The following is a 21967-nucleotide window of genomic DNA, read 5'->3' as shown; positions in this document are numbered from 1 at the left end:
TGCACACTCCCAGCTCTGTCATCCTACACGGACAGAGCTCACACATCCACTCTCACTCCTTTGAACGAAGTGAGACTGATGAGATGTGCCATATATGAGTGGGCAATAGAATATCAGCAGCACCAAAGTGAGAGAGCAAATGCTGTGATGAAATGTGCATGTGCTTACATGCAAGTGTCTGTGCCTGTAAGAGGAAAGGAAATTACTGTGCAACTAAGTGTATTAAGGTATATTGAGGTTGAAGGCTTTTTGTAGGATTCAGAGGCATCTGTAGGTTTCCATGGCAGCCTTGGGACAATGGAGCTATCTCACTCTCTTGAGATAGGCTGTAAGGATTATTTGCATCACTGACTTACATAGTCCATGACTATATGTCCAAATATTTTAGTCTTGTTTTGAATGCGCCTACTGGGGAGCACATTTATCGGTGGATGAACTCACAGGAGGGGACCAGGGGTACAAATATGAGATTAAACTCTGAAATGTCAAATGTACTATAGAAACTGACTGACTTTAATTAACATACTGTAATCTTTCTGTCTAGTTAAAAGCATTATATTGCTTCATTTTAAATCAGAATGAGATTGGAATGACAGCCACCTTTAACTTTTGAATCAATTAAGCAAGAGTAAGCTAGTCTTCCCTAACAGTCTTATGTGCTTTTTGCTATTTTCCCCTAGACAAACTCTCAACTGTGCTGCATCTTCTGAAATCTGACTCCTCCACCCACATCGGCTGTGTCTTCTCAACACTCACCTCTATTCCTTCTCTTTCTCCATCCCTAATGGATTGGGAGAGCTGTGATCCCTCGTTCTGTTGACCCTCTGGTCCAGGGGGTAGAGTGGAGCGGGCAAGTTTTTAGTTTTTCTTTACATTTAAATAGCATTTTCCCCTCCCTGTCCTAGTTTCCTCTTTCAATGGAGAATTAGACGGTCAGGTGCTACTTTGGGAGGGAGAGGAGAGGGGTCAAAATATTGAGCCAGACCAAAACAGAACGCATTTAGAATAAAAAAAACAAAGTTGCTGAGACAGTGTCTCAGAGAGTTTTATAGATCTGGACAGGAAGACAGACGTGGCTTCATAAGCTGAAGAGTTGGCAATGTCAACGACAGCTACCATAGGCGACATGGCGAACAGTGCGGTGGAGTTCTATCCAAAGCGGAGTGGAGGAATGGAGGCCAACCACTCCGACAACTTTGGGATAACCATGGAGGAGCTGCGGTCTCTGATGGAGTTGAGAGGAGCAGAAGCGCTGCAGAAGATTCAGGAAACCTATGGAGACACTGAAGGCATCTGCCACAGACTCAAGTCATCCACCACAGATGGTAAGACCAATATTCTGCCTCTCTTGTTCTTTTTCCTCACACTTTCTCTCACTCTTTCTAAATTTTTTTTTTCAATCTTTTTCTTTTTCTTAAACACAGGCCTAAATGATTATATCTCTCAGTGATTATCCACCTTTCCCATTATTTTGATTGGATGATTCTAAGTCTCACCTGCACACTGATACAGTTACACAACCTAAGGTTTTTCCTGTCATGTCTTGACCTCTTTTTCCTATTAATTATTTCTGTTGTGCCTGTCAATTATGTAGTGCACCTGGAACAATTGTTCCTTAATAGTGTAGTTCATTTAGCTTTGGATCAGTGAAGAATGGGTGCTTGAGGATGTGAACATGCACTAAAAGCCAAACCCACCTAGTAATTTTATTCCATTATGGCCATCTGTCCATTTATCCATTCATCCATCCATCCATCCATCCATCCAACTATCTAGCCATCTCTCTCTCTCTCTCTCTCTCTCTCTCTCTCTCTCTCTCTCTTTTTTCTCCCACTCCTCCCCCTCACTTCATCCCCCCCCATCCCCATCTTGCCACTCATCCACCATTTCTCACTGTTTCACTGCCTGCTTCCCACTCTGGGTGCGTGCGTTTGTGTCAGGTTGCTAGGCTACGGCGCTGTCGGTGGCGAGGTGGGTGTAGGGAGAGGAGGTTACTGGGTAAACAGTTCGCCGGTGTTGAAGAGACTTGCTCATTCGCTTATGGATAGGAAAGGCCACACTGTGACTCTCTGTGAGAGTTAGAGGCTTTGTAATTTTGTTAAGGTGTCTACTCAAGAATGTGGGTATGTGTAGAGATCTATTGAGATGTGTATCTCTAAGTGAGAATTGATATATTTTGTTTCCCTTATTTTCCCTTATTTTTGTTTACTGTACTCTTTATGCTCCTGTGCAGTATCTTGATCCTATATGCCCAATGGGACTGTTTTCATATTTGTCCGATGAAAACTTATTCTTTAGGGCTAAATAGACTAGTGTTTGGTTAAAAGCAGTGGATAAGGTAACAGATTGTTTGGGGGATTTCTGCAATGATCTGGCGTATAAAACAGGTACTAACCAAAAAGGAAAAACTGGTTAGCCTTCTAAATACTCTAAATAATGTTGGTACATTCTACATTGTTTAGAATCTTTTCTGGAATGCTTAGCCACTTATTTTGCATACTTATAAGTTAAAAAAGGAAATCAAATGGTTTTGTTTCAACCCTTTAAAAGTAATAAGGGCTTAAGACCTTGCCGCAATGAGAAGTCTTGTTTTGTTGGATATCAGTGATGTCAGTGACTCGTCCCATCAGCCTTCAGATGCATCCTTTAGTGCCAAAGGCAGAACATTACTGTACACGCATATGGCAGGATGAGAGATGAAGAAAAGAGAGTGGGAGGAAGGTGAAAAAGGGATTGTGAGTAGCACCATCATTGTAATGGTGAGTCTCTGAAAGCTGAGGTACATTAGTGCCGCTCTCTTCCTGGACAACACATTTCAGCACTGCAGAATGAGACCATTGCATTTCTAAAGTCCAGACTGTGTGCACCTCTGTTGGCTCCTGTAACACTATACTCAATACTGCCTAACAGCCTAACAGCAGCACTGGATGAAAACTATTCTAGCTGGCCAGGTTGGGATGGGTTGGGTTGGGTTGGGTTGGGTTGGAGCAAGAGAGAAAGAGAAGGAGGGAGGGAAGGAGAGAGCAGGAAAGCTAGTACAGCTTGCCGCATTGTCAAGGACATACCAAGGGGAGATGGAAAGGGGGAGTGAGTAAGTAAAAATGAGAGAGAGGAAGAGAGAGAGATAGAGAGAGAGAAAGGTGTTTGAAAAGATTAAAAAGGTTTATCAAAAGGTGTGTAGTCATGACAACTCAGCAGTTTTAAACCCCTCCGTCAGGTAATACAGACTTCTCTCCTGTCGTCATCTCTTCCCCTCTTTGATTCATGCTTTCTTTCATTCACACACTCAAACACACACACCCTTGTAAACTGGCTGTACGATATTATTATGCATGCTGTAGTGGGAGTGAGAGGGTTCAGCATGCAGTGTGGGTATGATGTGTGAGAGCAGCAAGCCACACACCAGTTCTCCCATGTGTGTGTGAAAGCACACACACATAGCACAATGGATACAGTCACTTACTGATAGGCAATACTTTTTCTTTAACCACTTAAATGTCTTTACTGGCTGGCTTTGCCTGTTCTTATAAGTGTCACATATAAGTGCCTCCCCTCACACACAAACACACAAGCACGCATGCACGCACACACACACACACACACAGACATAAATAAAAATGGTGCAAATAATGCTTAAGACTCTTGAGCTGGGTCATGCCTTTGATAGGTATTGCAGCTCACAAGCTTTGCAGTATGTCCTAGACTAGTCTGCAGTGGAGCTGCCATCAGAGCAGACCAATCAGAAATCTATTCTTATGCCTCTCTGATGCAGTGACATCATCTGTAGCCAGGCGAAAAGGTGTCCAAAGACAGGAAGTTGAAGAGCAACTGTGAGGTTTGCTTGATGCCTTCATTGCCATGGAAACTGCACACATGCATGGAAATGGAAAAAAAAAAAGGAAGAAAGATAGATGGAAAGAAGGAAAGAAGAAGCCTGAGAGACCCAATTGAAAGAGTGAGAGTGGGCACATTAAGGGCAGGCTTACTGATGATCATGTGTAATTTAGTATTGGGTGTTGGTAGGTATTCGGTTCATTTCAGTGACTTAATGGTCTTTAATCTTCCACTGCCAATGCGTGGGAAATAAACAATGAATAATTTAAATCTGAAATGTATTAGATGCTGTGAAGGCTCCTTATGACTGCAAATATGGAACAATCCACAGCAAAATGCTTCATTCACTTAGAATTTTTTAATCATAATCATTTACTTATAGCATGGTGCACTTTGGTGTAGTGGTTAGCACTGCCGCCTTGCACCTCCAGGGTCCGGGTTCGATTCCTGACCAGGCTTGTTTCCCGTCTCCTGTGTGCATGGAGTTTGCATGTTCTCCCCGTGCTTGGTGCGTTTCCTCCGGGTACTCCAGTTTCCTCCCACAGACCAAAGACATGCAGATAAGGCTAATTGGTGTTCCTAAATTGCCCGTAGTGAGTGTGTGTATGTGTGTATGCCCTGTGATAGATTGGCACCCTGTCCAGAGTGTACCCCACCTCGTGCCCTAAGTCACCTGGGATAGGAAGAAGAAGAAAATGGAAGAAAGAAATGAGAGAGCAAAAATGTAACACTAAAAGTCTCAAGAAATTTGTCCAAAACGTTTTTGGCTTTAAGTGATGTTTCACTCACAAGTGCGTTATTTAATGGATAAAAATACATTCGCATTTGAACAGGATACACACTGGCAATTCAGGAGTAGGATATTCAATAGGTTTTCAGGAATTGACATAAAGGACTTGACTAAGAAGGTCAGTAGTTGACCTCAACCTTAAGGTCTGCCTTATTTTTAACAATCTTTTTGAAAACTGTTTTTACTCTTCTGATGAGTGTGTTGTTCCCATCAGGTTTATCTGATAACCCGGTGGACTTGGAGAAAAGAGCGCAGACATTTGGACAAAACTTCATTCCCCCAAAGAAACCCAAGACCTTTTTGCAGCTTGTGTGGGAGGCACTGCAGGACGTCACCCTCATCATCTTGGAGATAGCAGCCATCATCTCTCTTGGCCTGTCCTTCTACCAGCCCCCGGGGGAGGAGAGTGAGGGTAAGAAAGGGGACTAGAGAAAAAGGGGAAAAATTGGAAATTCAAAGGATTGCTGAGAACTCAGAGTCAGAGGGGTGATGTTAGTTAAGGGAGGGGGCATAGGAAATGAGATCGATGAGAGGTTGAATTGAGAAAAAAGGATTTAAGAGCTGGATGGAGTGAATGTCGGATGGTTTTCATAAAAATTGACAGAAGGGTGCATAATGTGCACTAAAAAATATCACTTTGAATAATGTAATAACATAATTACATAACTTTCTAAGCATTTCTAAATAGTACTGAATGTTGTCATGTTAAGAAATACTATATTTTATGAAATGATAACTAACAATATAATATAATAATAATAATAATAATAACTTTCATTACTGAAATGGAAAGTAATATAAAATTGTTAATTGGTGGAGTGTGGAGTGTGTCTTTTGTTGACTTTTAACCTGGTGTCATGCAGCCTGCGGGAACGTGTCCAGTGGTGCAGAGGATGAGGGCGAAGCTGAAGCGGGCTGGATTGAGGGTGCCGCCATTTTACTCTCAGTCATCTGCGTGGTGCTCGTGACGGCCTTCAATGACTGGAGCAAGGAGAAGCAGTTCCGTGGGCTGCAGAGCCGCATTGAGCAGGAGCAGCGCTTCGCTGTGGTGCGCAACGGCAATGTCATCCAGATCCCTGTGGCTGACATGGTGGTGGGCGACATGGCCCAGGTCAAATATGGTCAGTCCCTACTCTCCGTTGACTCTCTACTCATAGAAAGAGTAAGCTTAATAGGTTTCTGGACCAATATAGCTTATATACACCAGGATGTTGTGAGAATAACGCATATCTGTTATTCCGTGATAATATTTATCCTGTTATGTGCATTCAGGTGATCTGCTGCCTACTGATGGGATTCTGATCCAGGGCAATGACCTGAAGATTGACGAGAGCTCCCTAACTGGAGAGTCCGATCATGTACGCAAGTCAGTGGACAAGGACCCTATGCTTCTCTCCGGTTAGTGTGCGGGTGTATTTGTTTTTGTTTACCTTGATGACAGCATGTGTCACTGTGACTGAGAGGCTGCAGAGGAATCCAGATGTTTCTAATTCAATCAGTGTGTCTCTGGTTCCTGCCATGATCTCTGCTGTGTGGCCTTCCTCTACTGCCTGTTGCTATTCTTAGGGCCGGCCACTGCTAACTCCATTCACTTTATTAGGCTTTCCTGACATGCTGAGGACATTATTCAATAATAGAGTAATGATATTTTCCTAAAGAAGATGTATGAAGTCATTGGTTGGATAGTCATTAGCCATTTAGGCCAGACTGATGCAAGACCAGATTTTATTTACAAGGAAAATCTCTTGTTCATTACGACATTTTTTTTCTTCTCTCAGGCACTCACGTGATGGAGGGATCAGGAAGGATGTTAGTGACAGCGGTTGGAGTAAACTCTCAGTCTGGAATCATTTTTACTCTGCTAGGGGCTGGAGAGGGAGAGGAGGAGAAAAAAGAAAAGAAAGGTAGGTTTCAAGTGAAATATGCTCATATACTCACACACAGTGAACACTAAGGGAAAATAAAAATAAAGAGGCGGTATAGAAGTTCTATTTAGGACGGATTGAGTCTACCTGACACTTTCACACACGTACAGAGAAAACATAGCGGAGGTGGGAATGGACTGAACTGAGAGAGTAAAATGCATTGTCAAGGTTCTTCTGTGATCATGGGAAAGAAAAAAAATGCACAGCATAAATAGGTTTTATTAGTGTACCAGGCTAGTAAATAGACCCACAGGGTTTATTAGCTTTACAATCAAATCTTTAAAAGAGCTGCAGACGCTTGGCATTCTCCTTCCATGACTTTGGAGTTGCTAGCAACAGAAATCATAAACGTTTTAGTCCTTTAATATGATTAAAAAGAGTTTCAGATTTTAAGGATTTATGCTACATATGTGGGAATATATCAGTAATTCAGATTAGCTGTCATTCACATCTGTCTGGAAAATGCAGCTACTGTACTACAGTCTGCTACAAAATATAATAACAATTTAATAAAATAATGATTTCCTCATGCTCCTTACAAAACTGGTCAAAGGATCATGAATGGGAATTCTAAACCAAAAAACAAAACAAAAAAACACACACACATAAAGTCGATTTAATTTAAAAACTTGCACCCCTAGGTGGTAGCAGTGATTTTCTCTTACACTCTTATTTGCAGGAGAATTAAGGTTTCCATGTGCTGGATTATGCATTGGTTTAAAAAAAAAAAAAAGATTATAGAGGACAACGAGAGAAAGAAAGAATCTTTTGTTATCATTCCATTCATTATCTCTCAGAGAGATTTCAGCCATTACAATATATTTGGAAATTCCGACAGCTGACTTACAATAACTCGTTCTCAATTTGCATAGATCGTTGAAAATGCTCTCTAAAATAATGAGAATAATCAAACCACATCCAACTACTTATTTCCTCACTCCCTGGCATACCATCACATGTCTGACAGTGTTATAAATACCTTTTTTTGTTTCTTACCTCCACCCAATCCCAAAACCTCCCACAATCCCTCCTCCACGCCCATATAACCCAACATCTACCCCCTCACGCACCCCAATCAGAAGACAGTAGTTACTCACTTACTACTGAAGCCAAACAGAGCAGCGTCACCAATGGTATGTACTATTAAAAACACCAACTTTCTGAGCAATATACTGGCATCAGGTGCATGTACAGTACAAGTTAAACTGTACATATGAAACTTGGCCCATCCCACAAATAATAGACAGATAATAGTTACACTAAATCAGTGAAACCAAATGAGGTAACCATTTAGAAGTGAAGTATTAATTTCATTTGGTTAAATGTTTATGTACGTGTATATGCATGTGGTGCATGTATATGTGTGCGCTTTTTCATCTGTTTCCATCGTTCTGTGCTCTCTTGTTTTCCCCCACACAAGAACATTGTGCACCCTGTCTCTCATTCTGTCTCTGTCTGTCACTTTTTATTCCCTGTTACTCTCTTCTCTTTCTTTTCTTCTTTGCTGCTTTTTTTTCTATCTTCTATATTCTGTCTACCTCCCTCCAACATACCTTTCTCTCTCTCTCTCTCTCTCTCTCTCTCTTTCTCTCTCTGTCTCTTTCTCTCTCTTTCTATCTCACAGGCAAGCAGCCAGAGGCCACAGTGGAGACCAATCAAAATAAAGGTACCGGAGAGACAGTAGGGTAGATGAATGAGTGGCAGTAAGGGGTTAATTATTTCATTGCGGTGGAATATTCTGTACCCTGTAGGTCACCTAATGTGCTGTGCAATGGGAATCGTTACTGTTTAAACAGGGTAATGTCATGTATTAGTTATGTAATTGCATTAATGAAGATGCATACATATCAGTTAGGATTTCACCAACTGATTTAATCACTATTGTAACGTTTTACAGCAACAGTGTTGCCTTGTATTAAATGTGAAGTAAAATTCTGAAACACTTTGCATATAAAATGTGCCGTCTCAACGGGTGTCAAAAGGGATACGACACTTGCAAATGTACTGTAGATGCTCTGTGTTTCCACTGTGCCATCAGTAATTGTGTCTGCATTCATCTTGCTTTTTATTGCCATATGTCAACATGTAGTACAAGTCCATAGTAGAAGTCTGCACTGTAGTGTGTTTTGTTATGTATATAGTAATCAGAGAGGTTCATGTTGGTGGTGCATATTGCTCGCAGTAGTTCTTAACTGTGCCAGGACAGATTTGTTGTCCATATGTAATAGCCTCAAATTCTGTCCCACCCGTTAGCCAAGAAGCAGGATGGAGCAGTCGCTATGGAAATGCAGCCGCTGAAGAGCGCGGAAGGTGGAGAGGTGGAGGAGAGGGAGAAGAAAAAAGCCAATGTGCCGAAGAAGGAAAAATCAGTCCTGCAGGGCAAACTTACCAAATTGGCTGTGCAGATCGGTAAAGCAGGTAAGTGACCACTCCAAAGAGAATAAAGGACTAGCTTGTCTTGTTTAGTGATTCTACCTCTAATTACAAGGACCTTGTAAGTTCAAGATCACACTTTATGCAAAAGTTGGGGACATTCTCTCTTGTATTAATCTGCTTTGATATTTATCATCTCTGTGGTTCCCCAGACTCTAAATGAGAAAAAAAAAGTGCACCACCCACATCCAAAAATTCAACAAAAGGAGTGATGTCTACATGCTTGTCAGTCATAGTGACAGTAGGTCATTATGCCTTTGTTTTTTTGTAACTCATGCAGTTCTGCAAACAGCCTGTTATTTTCCCTCCAGGTCTTGTAATGTCAGCTATCACAGTGATTATTTTGGTGCTCTACTTCGTGATTGAGACATTCGTGGTAGAGGGTCGAAGCTGGCTTCCAGAGTGCACACCGATCTATGTGCAGTACTTTGTCAAGTTTTTTATCATTGGAGTTACTGTGTTGGTGGTGGCTGTGCCTGAGGGTCTCCCCCTTGCTGTCACCATCTCTTTAGCTTACTCAGTGAAGGTAAGGTAAACCAAAGCACGTTGGTCTGCCCATTACATTAGGTAATTAAAATATGCAAAGATACTTTATCTAGATCTCGTTGTGCTCTTATCCTGCTTATTCTAAAATTTTACCTATAACATTCAAATGATGCTTTAATGTTAATACTCATGGTCCACTACAAAACCATACAAAGGCCAATCTTACCTGCTATTCTCTCTCTTATTCTGTCCTCACAGAAAATGATGAAAGACAACAACCTGGTGCGCCATTTGGATGCCTGTGAGACGATGGGCAATGCCACTGCCATCTGCTCGGACAAGACTGGCACTCTGACTACCAACCGCATGACTGTGGTGCAAGCCTATGTGAATGACCAGCACTTCCGCGAGATCCCTGAACCCAATCAGATCAGCTCTAACACCTTGGAGATGATTGTCAATGCCATTTCTATCAACAGCGCCTACACCTCCAAGATTGTGGTAAGAGCATGCGCAGCAGAGGATGTGTCTCCATATGGAATTGTGATCATTATAAAGCATCCAAAGATTCTCTAAACTTGGTTGCAAACATTGAGTCATATACAATCTGACATTTGCTGCTGAAGCTCATATTGCTGGCACTTCTGTCATCAACCACATGACTAATGTGACTTTTGAGTAGTCCTGGATAACCCAGCTGGTGCTTACAGTTATTAAAAAAATATGTGAATGATATTAATTGTATTTCTACAGAACACCTGGAAAAGTGTTTTTTTTTTAGATCAGACATGTTTTTAAAGAAAGCTTCAGCTTTTATTACAAACAATAAAAACAGGCATTTCATTATTTCTGTATTATGACTGTTAGGTATATCAGATAGTGATATTGGGAATTGCAATAAATTGCAAGCATATAAAAAGTAAACAATATTTAAAATCATATCAGAACAAATAACCAGCAGGGAGCTGCTTTCAGTATGCATATGCAAGATGATGCCTGTATCACAAAAAGCCTAGAACACTTGTCTACACATAACTTTCTCTCTTCACCTTCTCTTCTCCAGCCCCCTGATGTGGAAGGTGGCCTGCCTAAGCAAGTTGGAAATAAGACTGAATGTGGCTTGCTGGGCTTTGTGCTGGACCTAAAGAGAGACTATGCACCCGTTCGTGAACAGATTCCAGAGGAGAAACTCTACAAGGTCTACACCTTCAATTCCGTCCGTAAGTCCATGAGCACCGTGGTGCAACTTCCAGATGGTAACTTCCGTCTTTACAGCAAAGGAGCTTCTGAAATCCTCCTGAAAAAGTGAGTCCTTCTGGATTGTCTTTATTATTGTCACATTGTTTTGTTATTTGGTTTTTATATCTTTTTTTTATCAGTTGCATAATATCACACCAACATGCATGAAATGTATTCTGCCTCTCATTGCTGACTGAATAATTTTACACCTAATTATCTGTTCCTATTCAATTATGGGTAGTTCATCTCTTAATTTTTCTTTTATCCTGTAGGTGTTCATCAATTTTAGGAGCAGGAGGTGAAACACGAAGCTTCAGGCCAAGGGACAGGGATGAAATGGTGAAGAAAGTGATTGAGCCAATGGCGTGCGAGGGGCTGCGCACCATCTGCATTGCCTACCGTGATCTCCCTGGCGAGCCTGAACCTGACTGGGAGAATGAGGCTGAAATTGTTACTGATCACACATGCATTGCTGTCGTTGGGATTGAGGATCCTGTTAGACCTGAGGTATGTAGAGACCAAATAAAGCAGGAGGTCTGGAATTGGCCGTTTTAATCACCATTTGGATTGGACGAGCTGTACAGAGGGAGGCGGGATAATGTAATTATTATTAAAGTATGTCTGAGAAGTATGACTTTTTAGTCCTGTCTGAATCCATTGTGTCAGATTTTTTAGCTATGTGTCTGAAAAGATTATTATCTGTACAATGACCAGTGGAAATAGCTCTGAGTACTGTACATCCTGCTTAAAAGCCATGTTCGTAAACAAGCCATTATACCCTTTCATAAAAGAGGTCATTGTTTATTTAGTATAAAGATGATCCAGGAAGTGCTCTCTTTTATTGTTTTCAGCTGACAACAAAAAAAACCTGAATTTGGCTGAATTTAGGACACAGAACAATAAAAAAAAACACAGTTTAAGGACTTTCATGGGTTTTGTACTGTAAGTTATTGAATTAATAGCACGGGTATAACCTACATACCTGTTAGGATAATTTGCTAAATTAATGGTTAAATGCAACTTGCAAATTTGATTAAGTAAAAATCAAAACAATGGGTTTGTATTAAAAATAGGCGCATGGGATATTTAATGTAACGACCATTTGTACATTGTGAAGACACTCCCATGTTTGTGATTTACACAAATTGTCTTATTTCTGTAATATATCTGTTGGTATATAAGATATGCAACTTGCAGGGAGCTGCAATCAGTATACACAGAGCTCATATTACAGAAAGCATAGATTAATAGATACAGGTATGATTAATAGATACAGGTATGTGATATTTAAAGTAACAACCATGCATTGAAGACACTCCAATGTCTGTAATTTATACAGAAGCCATTTATTCCATGTGAATCAAATCAATCATAATTACTACAGATGCCCTCCAGCAATGTTAATTAACAGACATATGTCTGGAAATCTCATTCAACGTGTATTTTTTTTCACAATCACAATTTTTGTCTCCTATTTAATTAGACAAACTTGTAAACCTTTAAGAACATTTGCATCTGTATTTATCTGTTTTTCTCACTTTGAAGGTCCCTGAAGCCATCCGGAAATGCCAGAGAGCAGGTATCACTGTGCGCATGGTCACTGGTGACAATATCAACACGGCACGTGCCATCGCTGCAAAGTGTGGCATCATCCAGCCCGGTGATGATTTCTTATGTCTGGAGGGAAAGGATTTCAATCGACGAATCAGAAATGAGAAAGGAGAGGTGATACATTTTTATTTATTAAAACAGTAGAACAGAATGCAGTCTGGGGGAGCTCCATGGGTCCTGGAGCATGGCCAGTGGGTGTATAAAGTTTTTTTTTTTTATTGTATTCATCATAGAATTCTTATAATTATTGCAATATTGACTGGTCACTTGCATATAATGTGTTTAATCCAAATATTCATAAATCTAAAACAAATAGGTGATAATTGATGTCAGCTTCAATTTAACGTGTTCTTTAGTGTTATGGTCATGGTCTGAACAAAAAAGAAAAAAACATTAAAACCATGCTTTCCCTGCCATTGACTAACCATGTAATAATATACTAATGGTAGACCATTAAATGTATTTTGCAAATAGTATTTAAACTTAATTTTATGCATTAATTTTAAGGGAATTCTAAAAACAGCCCGATACAATGATATATACAAAGAAAAGTGATATTAGTTATACAGTGTACTGTATATGGTAAATTTCATTGCTCTGCATGTTTCAGATTGAACAGGAGAGGATTGATAAGATCTGGCCCAAACTGAGAGTCCTGGCACGCTCCTCTCCCACTGACAAACACACTCTGGTTAAAGGTTAGAACGCTGCTATATTCACTACTCATGCTTTCTCAGTCACACATCAATAAATAATGATAAAATATGTCTTGGTTTCATCAAGCTACACTATGAGCTGGATATACAGTGAATATTAAGATTCAATGCTTAAGCTTTGCTTATGATCTGCAGGTATCATTGACAGCACTGTATTGGAGCAGAGGCAGGTGGTGGCTGTGACTGGTGATGGGACCAATGATGGACCGGCTCTCAAGAAAGCTGATGTCGGCTTCGCCATGGTGAGTGCAGCTATTTTCTGTTTTCATCTAACCTTCCACCCTTCTCTTTAAAAAAAAAAAAAAAAAAAATCATCCTTTAAAGCATTTTCCCTCACTGCTTTTTTTCAAAAGAATCCTCTGTGTTTTGTGACTAATTATACCAGAGAAAAATCCATGTCTACTACTGTACTGTGTTAATGATCTCCCAGCAGGTCCTCCTGCACCAAAAGTACTTATCTCTCCCTTTTTTCTTTTTTTCTTTTTTCTTCATCTTTTTTTTGTGCTTGTTTTATTTAATTTCTCTATACGTTTGCAATTAAAGTCTATTGTCTGTCAATAATTCATTCATACTGTTGTGACCCAATATGAAAACCAACTCTTATAATGTAAGCAATTTGTTTTTATTTATCGTCACGATAGTTGTTTTGGGCAACTACTTATGAGGACTTCGACTTTATAGTGAAATGTTCATTTCATGATTACAAAGCAAAAAAAGCTGACTGCAAACTGTGTTTTGTGAATATACTGTAGGTATATGAGCTATTACAGCATGATACTATATTACAAGTAACCTGATAATACAAGTAACTTGAAGAACATCTTATGGCATTTCTATCTTTAATAGATGGCTGAGATAAGTGAAATAAAGTAAGAATGCAGAGAAAGTACATGAAAGTGAGCACTTTGGTTCTGCCAGCGCATTTGTATTGATCATGCTTTTTGGTAGTGTTCTGAACACTTAGGGATTAATAGAACTTTCCATAACACCGGTACTGCTTAATTCTATGTAGGTTACTTGTCATTCGTTTGTGAGGAAAGAAGTCTATTGATATTTTCGCAATGAATCGCAAAATGGTAAAATTTGTCCAACTCGTATCAGTATTACATGTCCTTTCTATTTCTATATTCTGTATCTGTCTCTCTGTGTCTCTGTCCTTCCCACTGTCTCTTTCTGACTCTCTCTTTCACTGTCTTTTTCAGGGCATAGCTGGAACTGATGTAGCTAAAGAGGCTTCAGATATCATCCTGACTGATGATAATTTCAGTAGCATCGTGAAGGCAGTCATGTGGGGGCGGAATGTCTATGACAGCATCTCAAAATTCCTGCAGTTTCAGCTTACTGTCAATGTCGTGGCCGTCATAGTGGCCTTCACTGGAGCCTGTATAACACAGGTAATACACAAAAAAAATTTACACTGTATATTCTGTATACACACCTGCACACAAAGCAAACAATACACATGTACAAACTTTTTCAGAATCTAATTTAGAAACCATTGACTGCATTGCTGTGGTTAGTGTGTGCTTCTATAGTGTAGAAAGCCCGCTCGCACTAGCTCAGAGTTTAGCTCTGTAGCAGGTTAGTAGAACCTACTGCATTGCACCTCACTGGCAGGCAGGGGATTGTGGGAAAGGCATGCTCCAATTAGCCTGTGTAATGATCCCCCTGCTGGAGGTTCTTAGTACTGAGCATTAAACTTTTTCCTACACCTCCTATAAGAATGACTGGAACTCCAAGGCAGAAAACTATGTGTATTCCTGTTATCATTGTGTGTGTGTGTGTGTGTGTGTGTGTGTGTGTGTGTTTTTTTATTTTTTATCCAGGACTCTCCTCTGAAAGCGGTGCAGATGTTATGGGTGAACCTTATTATGGACACATTTGCATCGCTTGCCCTGGCCACTGAACCACCCACTGAAGCCTTGCTATTGAGAAAACCCTACGGCCGTAACAACCCACTCATCTCCCTCACCATGATGAAGAACATTCTCGGCCATGGTGTCTATCAGCTTGTTATCATCTTCACTCTGCTGTTTGTTGGTAAGATTTAAGCTAAGAGACAAGAATGGAATAATCAAATACCAACCAAGTGATTAGTGTTAAAAGATTATAATTTAAAATGCATCGATTGTTCTGTTATCATAGTTATTGGAAATAAAAAATTAATATTTTTGGAAGCAAAGAAGGTAGAGCACAAGTGTAAGTGTCAATCTTGTGACATTATACAACCACGCGACAATAAATACTAACATAATTAAGGGCAGAATGTGAGAAGGATTTAATAAGTTGTTTTTAAAACATCAGAATCAGAACCGTGATATATTCTTCAAGTATGTTGAGACACATAAATCACTGTTCAAAAAGAAAAAAAAAACATTTGTACACGGTAATTACACAACATTTAGCTTGTGATTAAATAAGATTAAATAAGGCAGGAGGATCCTGAGTATGTGCAGTAGAGTGTACATAAAGGGATTGTAAAGTAGGGCAAGTAGCCCTGTGTGCATCATACTGTATGTACTATACTGTTCTAGGTAGTGCAAAACAGGGCACAAACTGTTTACGCTGACATTTTTTGTACTGTTTCACTTTTATTGCTAAATCTTAAAAGAGTCCTTGATGTTACTGTTTTTGTCCCAACTTTGACCCCCGTCTCCTGTGCCTCTCTCAATCTGTGCAGGAGAAAAGATCTTCAACATCGACAGTGGGCGCAATGCTCCACTTCACTCGCCTCCCTCCGAACACTACACAATCATCTTCAACACCTTCGTCCTCATGCAGCTATTTAATGAGATCAATGCTCGCAAGATCCATGGAGAGAGGAATGTGTTTGATGGCATCTTTGGCAACCCCATCTTCTGCAGCATTGTGCTGGGCACCTTCGGTATCCAGGTCCCACACTTCCTAAATTTAAACCAATTAAGAATGAAAGTATAATGTTTCTGCATCTGAATGTGCCTTGACTGTGATATATGGAGAGTGGACGGCTTTCGTACTTAGTGAAGTGTGACCTGTGACTCGTGTGTGTGTATTCACTGTGCAGATCGTTATAGTGCAGTTTGGGGGGAAGCCCTTTAGCTGTGCCCCTCTCAACGTGGAGCAGTGGCTGTGGTGCCTCTTTGTTGGAGTTGGAGAGCTCCTTTGGGGTCAGGTGAGAAGTGGAAAGATAGAAGAAGGTTAATGAATTGAATCAAGTATGAAGCAATTTATTATCCATTGTGCCTTTAAAAGGTTCTATAACAGACAGAGCAAATAAATTCTTATTGAAAAATAGTTATAATTTAACTATACACTACATAGTTCAAGTGTTTAAGATCTAGTCTTGGCGAAACAGATGAAAATAATGTTTTTTTTGACCATGCTAGTGTTTTGAGGCCATTTATAAAAATTCAAAACACAAATATGGCATGCTGATCATGCTCACTGAAATTGTAATGTTTAGAATGGTCCTTATGTCATTATGCATATTTTTGCATGCATAATGACATATGTTAATGCTGTAGATCACTCTGACATCAATTGTTCCCCTCCAAAAGCTCTAAAAACTGTTTTAGACACTGAAGTCATTTGGGTTTGAGAATAAGTAATCACAAAAACCACACAAAAACCAGAACAACTAGACATTGAACAACCAGCAACCACATGTTGAACAAGTCAGCCAACAACAGCACAAGACAGCCAAAACAGTCATTGCCATCAGCAATAACCTCACCACGACAGGGTTGAAGGTATCACACGGTATCCCGTCTAATCTAAATGGGATATCAACATCAGGACAAATTTTGGCCAGACAATCACACAACTGAATATGTCAGCAAACAGACTTCACCCAATTGAGTGTGTATTTTATTTCTTGATCAAGTGACTGGTTGGAGAAATTCCATAAAAAAACAAATAATAACTGGAAGAAGCTTTGTCATAAATCTGGAAAAGTACAGCAGAAAGAAGAACACAACTGTTTGGTGGTGTCTTTGAGTTGTGGCTTGATGTAGTTATTACAAGCAGGAGATATTCAACCACATATACACAGATCCACCATAACATTAAAACCATTAACTTTAAAAACCTAATTTTAGGTTCCCCTTATGATACCAGGCCATCTCTGGCCCCTTGGGGCATGAGGGCAACGGGACCTTCCGGCACCTCTGTGATGTCTGGCACTGGATAATTAGCGGTGGATCCTTTGAGTTTTGTGGGTTGCAGGGTGGGACTTCCATGGATTGGACACACGAATGCTTAATCAGATTGCAATCTTGGGAATTTGGAGCCAGATGAACAACCTTGAACTCTTTGCCTGATAAGCCTTGTGCATGGTAGGCTATGATCCACTGGGTGTTTACTGTCAAGTCCAGCATTGACTTTTATACTGCATTGACCGTCATCTGGTATCAGGCCAGACTTGCTGGCCTTTGGTCCGCGCAGACATAAACGTGCCCATGACCCTGTCACCAGGTATATAATTGATAATGAATGTTATCCAATTCACCGGGTAGTGGTCTTAGTGTTATGGCTAATCAGTGTAAGTGCTATTGACTTTAGTTTACTTTAGGACTTGAAAATCTGTTCCAATACATTTAGGTAGTTTCATGTTAGCATTTAGATATAAATGTCAGGAAATAAAAACTGAAATAATAAACCATCATCTTAATCATCGTCCAAATAATCATCTTAAATTCATCTTTTAATCTTTAACTCAAATGTCTTAAAAAAGACTTGGCCTTGCCATTCCAATACGTTCAGAGGAGACTTTCTCTTTCTGAGTCTCTGTTGTACATACAATAGTCCATCTATGTCCACCAAATTCTAATGTTTGATGATCTGTCTCTGTGCTCCAGGTCATTGCCACAGTGCCCACCAGTCACCTGAAATGTCTAAAAGAGGCAGGTACAGGGCCAGGCACAGATGAGATGACCGAGGATGAGCTGGCTGAGGATGAGGAGGAGATCGACCATGCAGAAAGAGAGCTGCGCAGGGGGCAGATCCTCTGGTTCAGAGGCCTCAACCGCATCCAGACTCAGGTGCTGTGTGTATGCCCATCTTCCCTCTCCCCTGAACACTTTCATTGCTAGAAGTAGTCTCAGTAGTCCTAGGTGCTTTGGTATTCATGGAAAGTAGACTATCATCATTGTTAAAGAATTATGTTTTGTTTTTGTTTTGTCTACTCTTTCTCTCCTGTCTGTAGATGCTTTCTCAGCATCAGCAAAACATCATCTCATCCTAACCTCTGTCTGTCTTTGTTCTGTTTTCTTGGGACCCTTTAGTAAAAGAGTATAGATTTTTAAACCTTCCCCATGCTCAGATCTGTATTACTCTATTTTGTAATTGAAGTCCTTTAGAGACCTTTTTTTTTTTTAAGTTTTACCTTTGCCTCTGTGCTACAGGTTACATCCAGTCGGGGTCTATGGAACACCCTTGTATGGCTCGTCTTTTGATACCAAGGGCTAATTATCTTCATATGATTTAAGTGTTTAACATTGTACAGCAACCCATCATGGTACTTTTTAAAATAAGTGTGTGGGATGGGGGATAGTTAATAATAGTTTCTTATTCATTTTAATAAATAATACTAATCTTTAGAACATTTATGTAAATTATTCTTGTCAACATGATGCATGAAGATGGTTGAAGTGTGAAGAGGTTCCTTACACTTTGCTCTACCTCAGCATTTAAAAACTGTCTTTTCATTTTCCTCCACGTCTTTACAGTATTTTAATATTCATTCTCTTCTTTAAACAAACAAAATAGCATTGATTGTTATCTTTCCATACCCAGTATCCCTTTGTTATCATAGCTGTGCCTGTACAGTGTGTGTGTGTGTGTGTGTGTGTGTGTGTGTTATGTTATATTGAACATGCTCTCACTGTTGCAGCAGTGCTTTCCCTTCTCTCTGTCTCGTAACCAGTAATAGACCAGGTAGGAAAGAGACAGCTGAGCACAGTGGAAGAGCTTTGAAGAGACACTCAAGACACTATAAGAGATGTGTGATGATGTGTGTGGGCTCTTTGCAGAGTAAGGTTGTTAAATTGGTGTCCATGATGTCAGTGTGTGTGGTTTACCAGACCTGGATAATAGGCTTAGTGAAGGATAGAAAGAGAGCTGGTGTGACTGCTGATAAAGGAATCCAAAAAGGATGCAAAGACTGTAGCACCGAGAGTGTTGACAGGATGTAGGACCCTGTAAAAATGTGTGCAGGCCACTTAAGTATTTCTAGACTTCAGCTCATAGTGAATCTGCAGACTCAGGGAGGACGATCAGTAGGGTCCAATAGAATGAGTACATTAACTCGTTCAAGTCCCTATTGTTCAATTATTCATCGTAAAGCATATTATTCTGTACTTACTATGAATTATTTAGTAACTACAGTGGAACTAGTGGTGCAAAGAGTGAGCACTGAAACTGGACCTTCTGGTGTAGCCTAGAAGTTTTTGATTATAAAAAATGGAAAATGGAAACTTCTTAGCTGATACTAGAATATGTCTACAGTATGGCCGTGTTTTATATTAGAGGACAGTTTAATATTTACATTGTGATTAACTATAGGACAATTTTTCTGAATAATCAGCTTCTGAGACAATTATTTTAGAGAAATTTTTTTTTTTGTAATGCTGCATTGCTGTTTGTCTTTATGTATCGTGATATCATAAGCCTTTCCCATTACAGTTCTAAAAACGTTTATCAACCAGTTTATTTGCTTAAGATGACTTGTTCCCTGTTGCACTAGTATCAAGCATGCCGTGCTCTCACTGCTGAGGTCGGTCAGGTAACCATCCTGAGTGCATGATTTTGGAGATGTGCAGCAAAATGGCCATGCAGTGTAAAACATGTGCCACATCAAATACTGTATGTGGACTCAGTGTTCTTCTTTGGTGAAGCCAAAAAAGGGGGGCTGAGGACAAAAGATGTTGAAGACCCATCATTTGTTTAATTCCTTCAGACTTGCTGTGCTGCTGTATCATTTAATCAATAAGTACACACATGTACACAATGTGTTAAGTACACACATAATACTGAGGAAGAAATATAATTTTAAAAATTATTTATAATTAAAAATTATGATTGAACAAGTAGTTCACCTCCTTGCTGTAAAACCCATAAACTGGTTATGGTTTAACTGTGTGGAATAATCAGGAATAACAGGATGTAAATAGATTATAAATGTGAGATTAAAATGTCATTATATCTAAGTATAAATACACCTGTCCCTGGGAGGCCCCACAAATATAAAGTGTTATTTCTATTAATCCCCATGTGTTTAGATGAAATTCTATCATATTGTTCATCAAACCCAAATGTCTTCAAAGTACAGTGCAAAAACCAAAGAAAGGTCTTGCTAATCCAGTACCATTACAGGGAATTGTGTCAGAGTAAACTGATTTGTTTCTCATACTCCAAAGACTGGGGATCATTAGACATTTTACAGCCCCAAAACAAAACCCCCTTGAATCCCTTTAGCATCAATCTTTTTTCACTTATCAAGTACGTTCAAGTATTAAGTGCAGTACTGTGCAAAAGTCTTGAGCCACCCCTCATTTCTTCATATTTTACTTTTAAAGAAAGTAAAGTCTTTTATTTTTAAATTAATCCTGATGAGCAGTTTGCCAAGTTTCCTGAAGGACTTTTTTGGCTCTTATTTTTGGCAAGTTTTGGCTCTCGTTTTTAGTCCTGTCCCTGTACCCGACCAGTTTCAGAGCAATGATTTTTTTTGTTAAGCCATACAGTGACCTATGAATCATTCAAGCTTTAAATACATCTAACTAAAGGCATGAACCAGAGAGAAACAGGTGCAGATGATGACAGATGATCAGGCTGGTGAGTAGTTTACTGTTGATGCTGAATGCTTAGTGGTAAGAACAGATGAGAGGGAAAAAGAGGTTGCTGCTGAGGTTGTTTCATAAACAACCAATTAAAACTTGCAGAACTCTGCAGCCTGTTGCAGTAAGACAGTTGTTCCCATTTTTTGATCTACATAATTAAATTTAATATAAAGAAATGAGGGGAGGCTCAAGACTTTTTCAATATGATGATTAAAACTTATTTTGTACACATTATTAAAATTAACAGGACATTTACAACCAAAAAGAGAGAAATGGACTTTCAGAACCATAAACACACATATTCACACTCACAGACATACCCAGACTTGAGCGATTACACTCTAGCACTTACAATGCCACTCATTGATTGCCTTATCGTACTTACTAAAATCCACATATACATGAATATGATGGACGAAGACTATAGGATGTAACATAGGGGTGGCATCCACAAAAGTGCTAACAAAGCCCCTTACAAGATTTTCATCGACTCTCTCCTCACGCGACATGGGGTTGGCAAAACACAACACACATTACAGCAGGAAGACTCATATCATCAGTCAGCTGAATTTGATCAAGGCTTTAATTCAAGGGAGGCTCTGGCAAAGTGTGTACACTCCAGTCGCCATGACTGCGCTCCTGAAAGAGATAATCAGATTAATCGAGCACTGATTCCCCTGCAGGTGTATAAGAGGTTTTACCGCAATTCCTGCCTTTGTTTATCTAAAGGGTAAGCTGATAACTGTTGCAGTCCAAAACTGTCAGTACTCTTGGTCGTGCCTATGAATTAAGGTTCTGGCAGTTTTTCAACCTACAGTACACCCAAGTTCATTATTTCTCGCAGTATTATCTTTCAAATTTACTTAGTTTTATTTTTCAGAATGCAAACAAACTAATAGCAGAATTTAAACCAATATGATTTGACTAGGTAGTTACTAAGAATGAATAAGTAAACAGTGTAAATTTATTCTGCAGAGACTTGCATTAATGAAAACATGGCCATTGCAAGCTTCCTACCTGACTGCTTGCAAATTTTTGTAATATCATGTGTGATTCCAATCCAGATGCTCAAAAAACATACATGGCTCCTATTTACATCTGTATTTCTATTTATTAAAA

General features: G+C 39.6%; 1 protein-coding gene across 6 annotated transcripts in view; it reads left to right on the top strand.

Moving 5' to 3' along the window:
* The window catches only part of atp2b3b (ATPase plasma membrane Ca2+ transporting 3b), a 42936-nt gene that overhangs the window by 11035 nt on the left and 9934 nt on the right, over window positions 1–21967 (top strand). For 4 of the 6 annotated variants that reach the window (XM_053482145.1, XM_053482151.1, XM_053482149.1 and 1 more), the window contains exons 2-20: window positions 681–1325; window positions 4839–5036; window positions 5488–5745; window positions 5897–6022; window positions 6403–6528; window positions 8174–8215; window positions 8803–8967; window positions 9294–9508; window positions 9727–9969; window positions 10532–10773; window positions 10980–11214; window positions 12253–12432; window positions 12929–13016; window positions 13170–13276; window positions 14237–14428; window positions 14861–15074; window positions 15715–15926; window positions 16078–16185; window positions 17870–18052. In XM_053482145.1, the coding sequence (XP_053338120.1) occupies window positions 1100–1325; window positions 4839–5036; window positions 5488–5745; window positions 5897–6022; window positions 6403–6528; window positions 8174–8215; window positions 8803–8967; window positions 9294–9508; window positions 9727–9969; window positions 10532–10773; window positions 10980–11214; window positions 12253–12432; window positions 12929–13016; window positions 13170–13276; window positions 14237–14428; window positions 14861–15074; window positions 15715–15926; window positions 16078–16185; window positions 17870–18052 (3360 nt within the window). In that variant the 5' untranslated portion in view covers window positions 681–1099. The remainder of the gene's footprint in view (window positions 1–680; window positions 1326–4838; window positions 5037–5487; window positions 5746–5896; window positions 6023–6402; window positions 6529–8173; window positions 8216–8802; window positions 8968–9293; window positions 9509–9726; window positions 9970–10531; window positions 10774–10979; window positions 11215–12252; window positions 12433–12928; window positions 13017–13169; window positions 13277–14236; window positions 14429–14860; window positions 15075–15714; window positions 15927–16077; window positions 16186–17869; window positions 18053–21967) is intronic. The other 2 variants (XM_053482146.1, XM_053482150.1) reach the window with 1 other exon arrangement.

This window comes from Clarias gariepinus, chromosome 22 (assembly GCF_024256425.1).
Source record: "Clarias gariepinus isolate MV-2021 ecotype Netherlands chromosome 22, CGAR_prim_01v2, whole genome shotgun sequence".
In the NCBI taxonomy this organism is placed as follows: domain Eukaryota; kingdom Metazoa; phylum Chordata; class Actinopteri; order Siluriformes; family Clariidae; genus Clarias; species Clarias gariepinus.
Note: the sequence above shows the minus strand (reverse complement) of the source record. Positions and strands in the feature narration are given on the sequence as shown.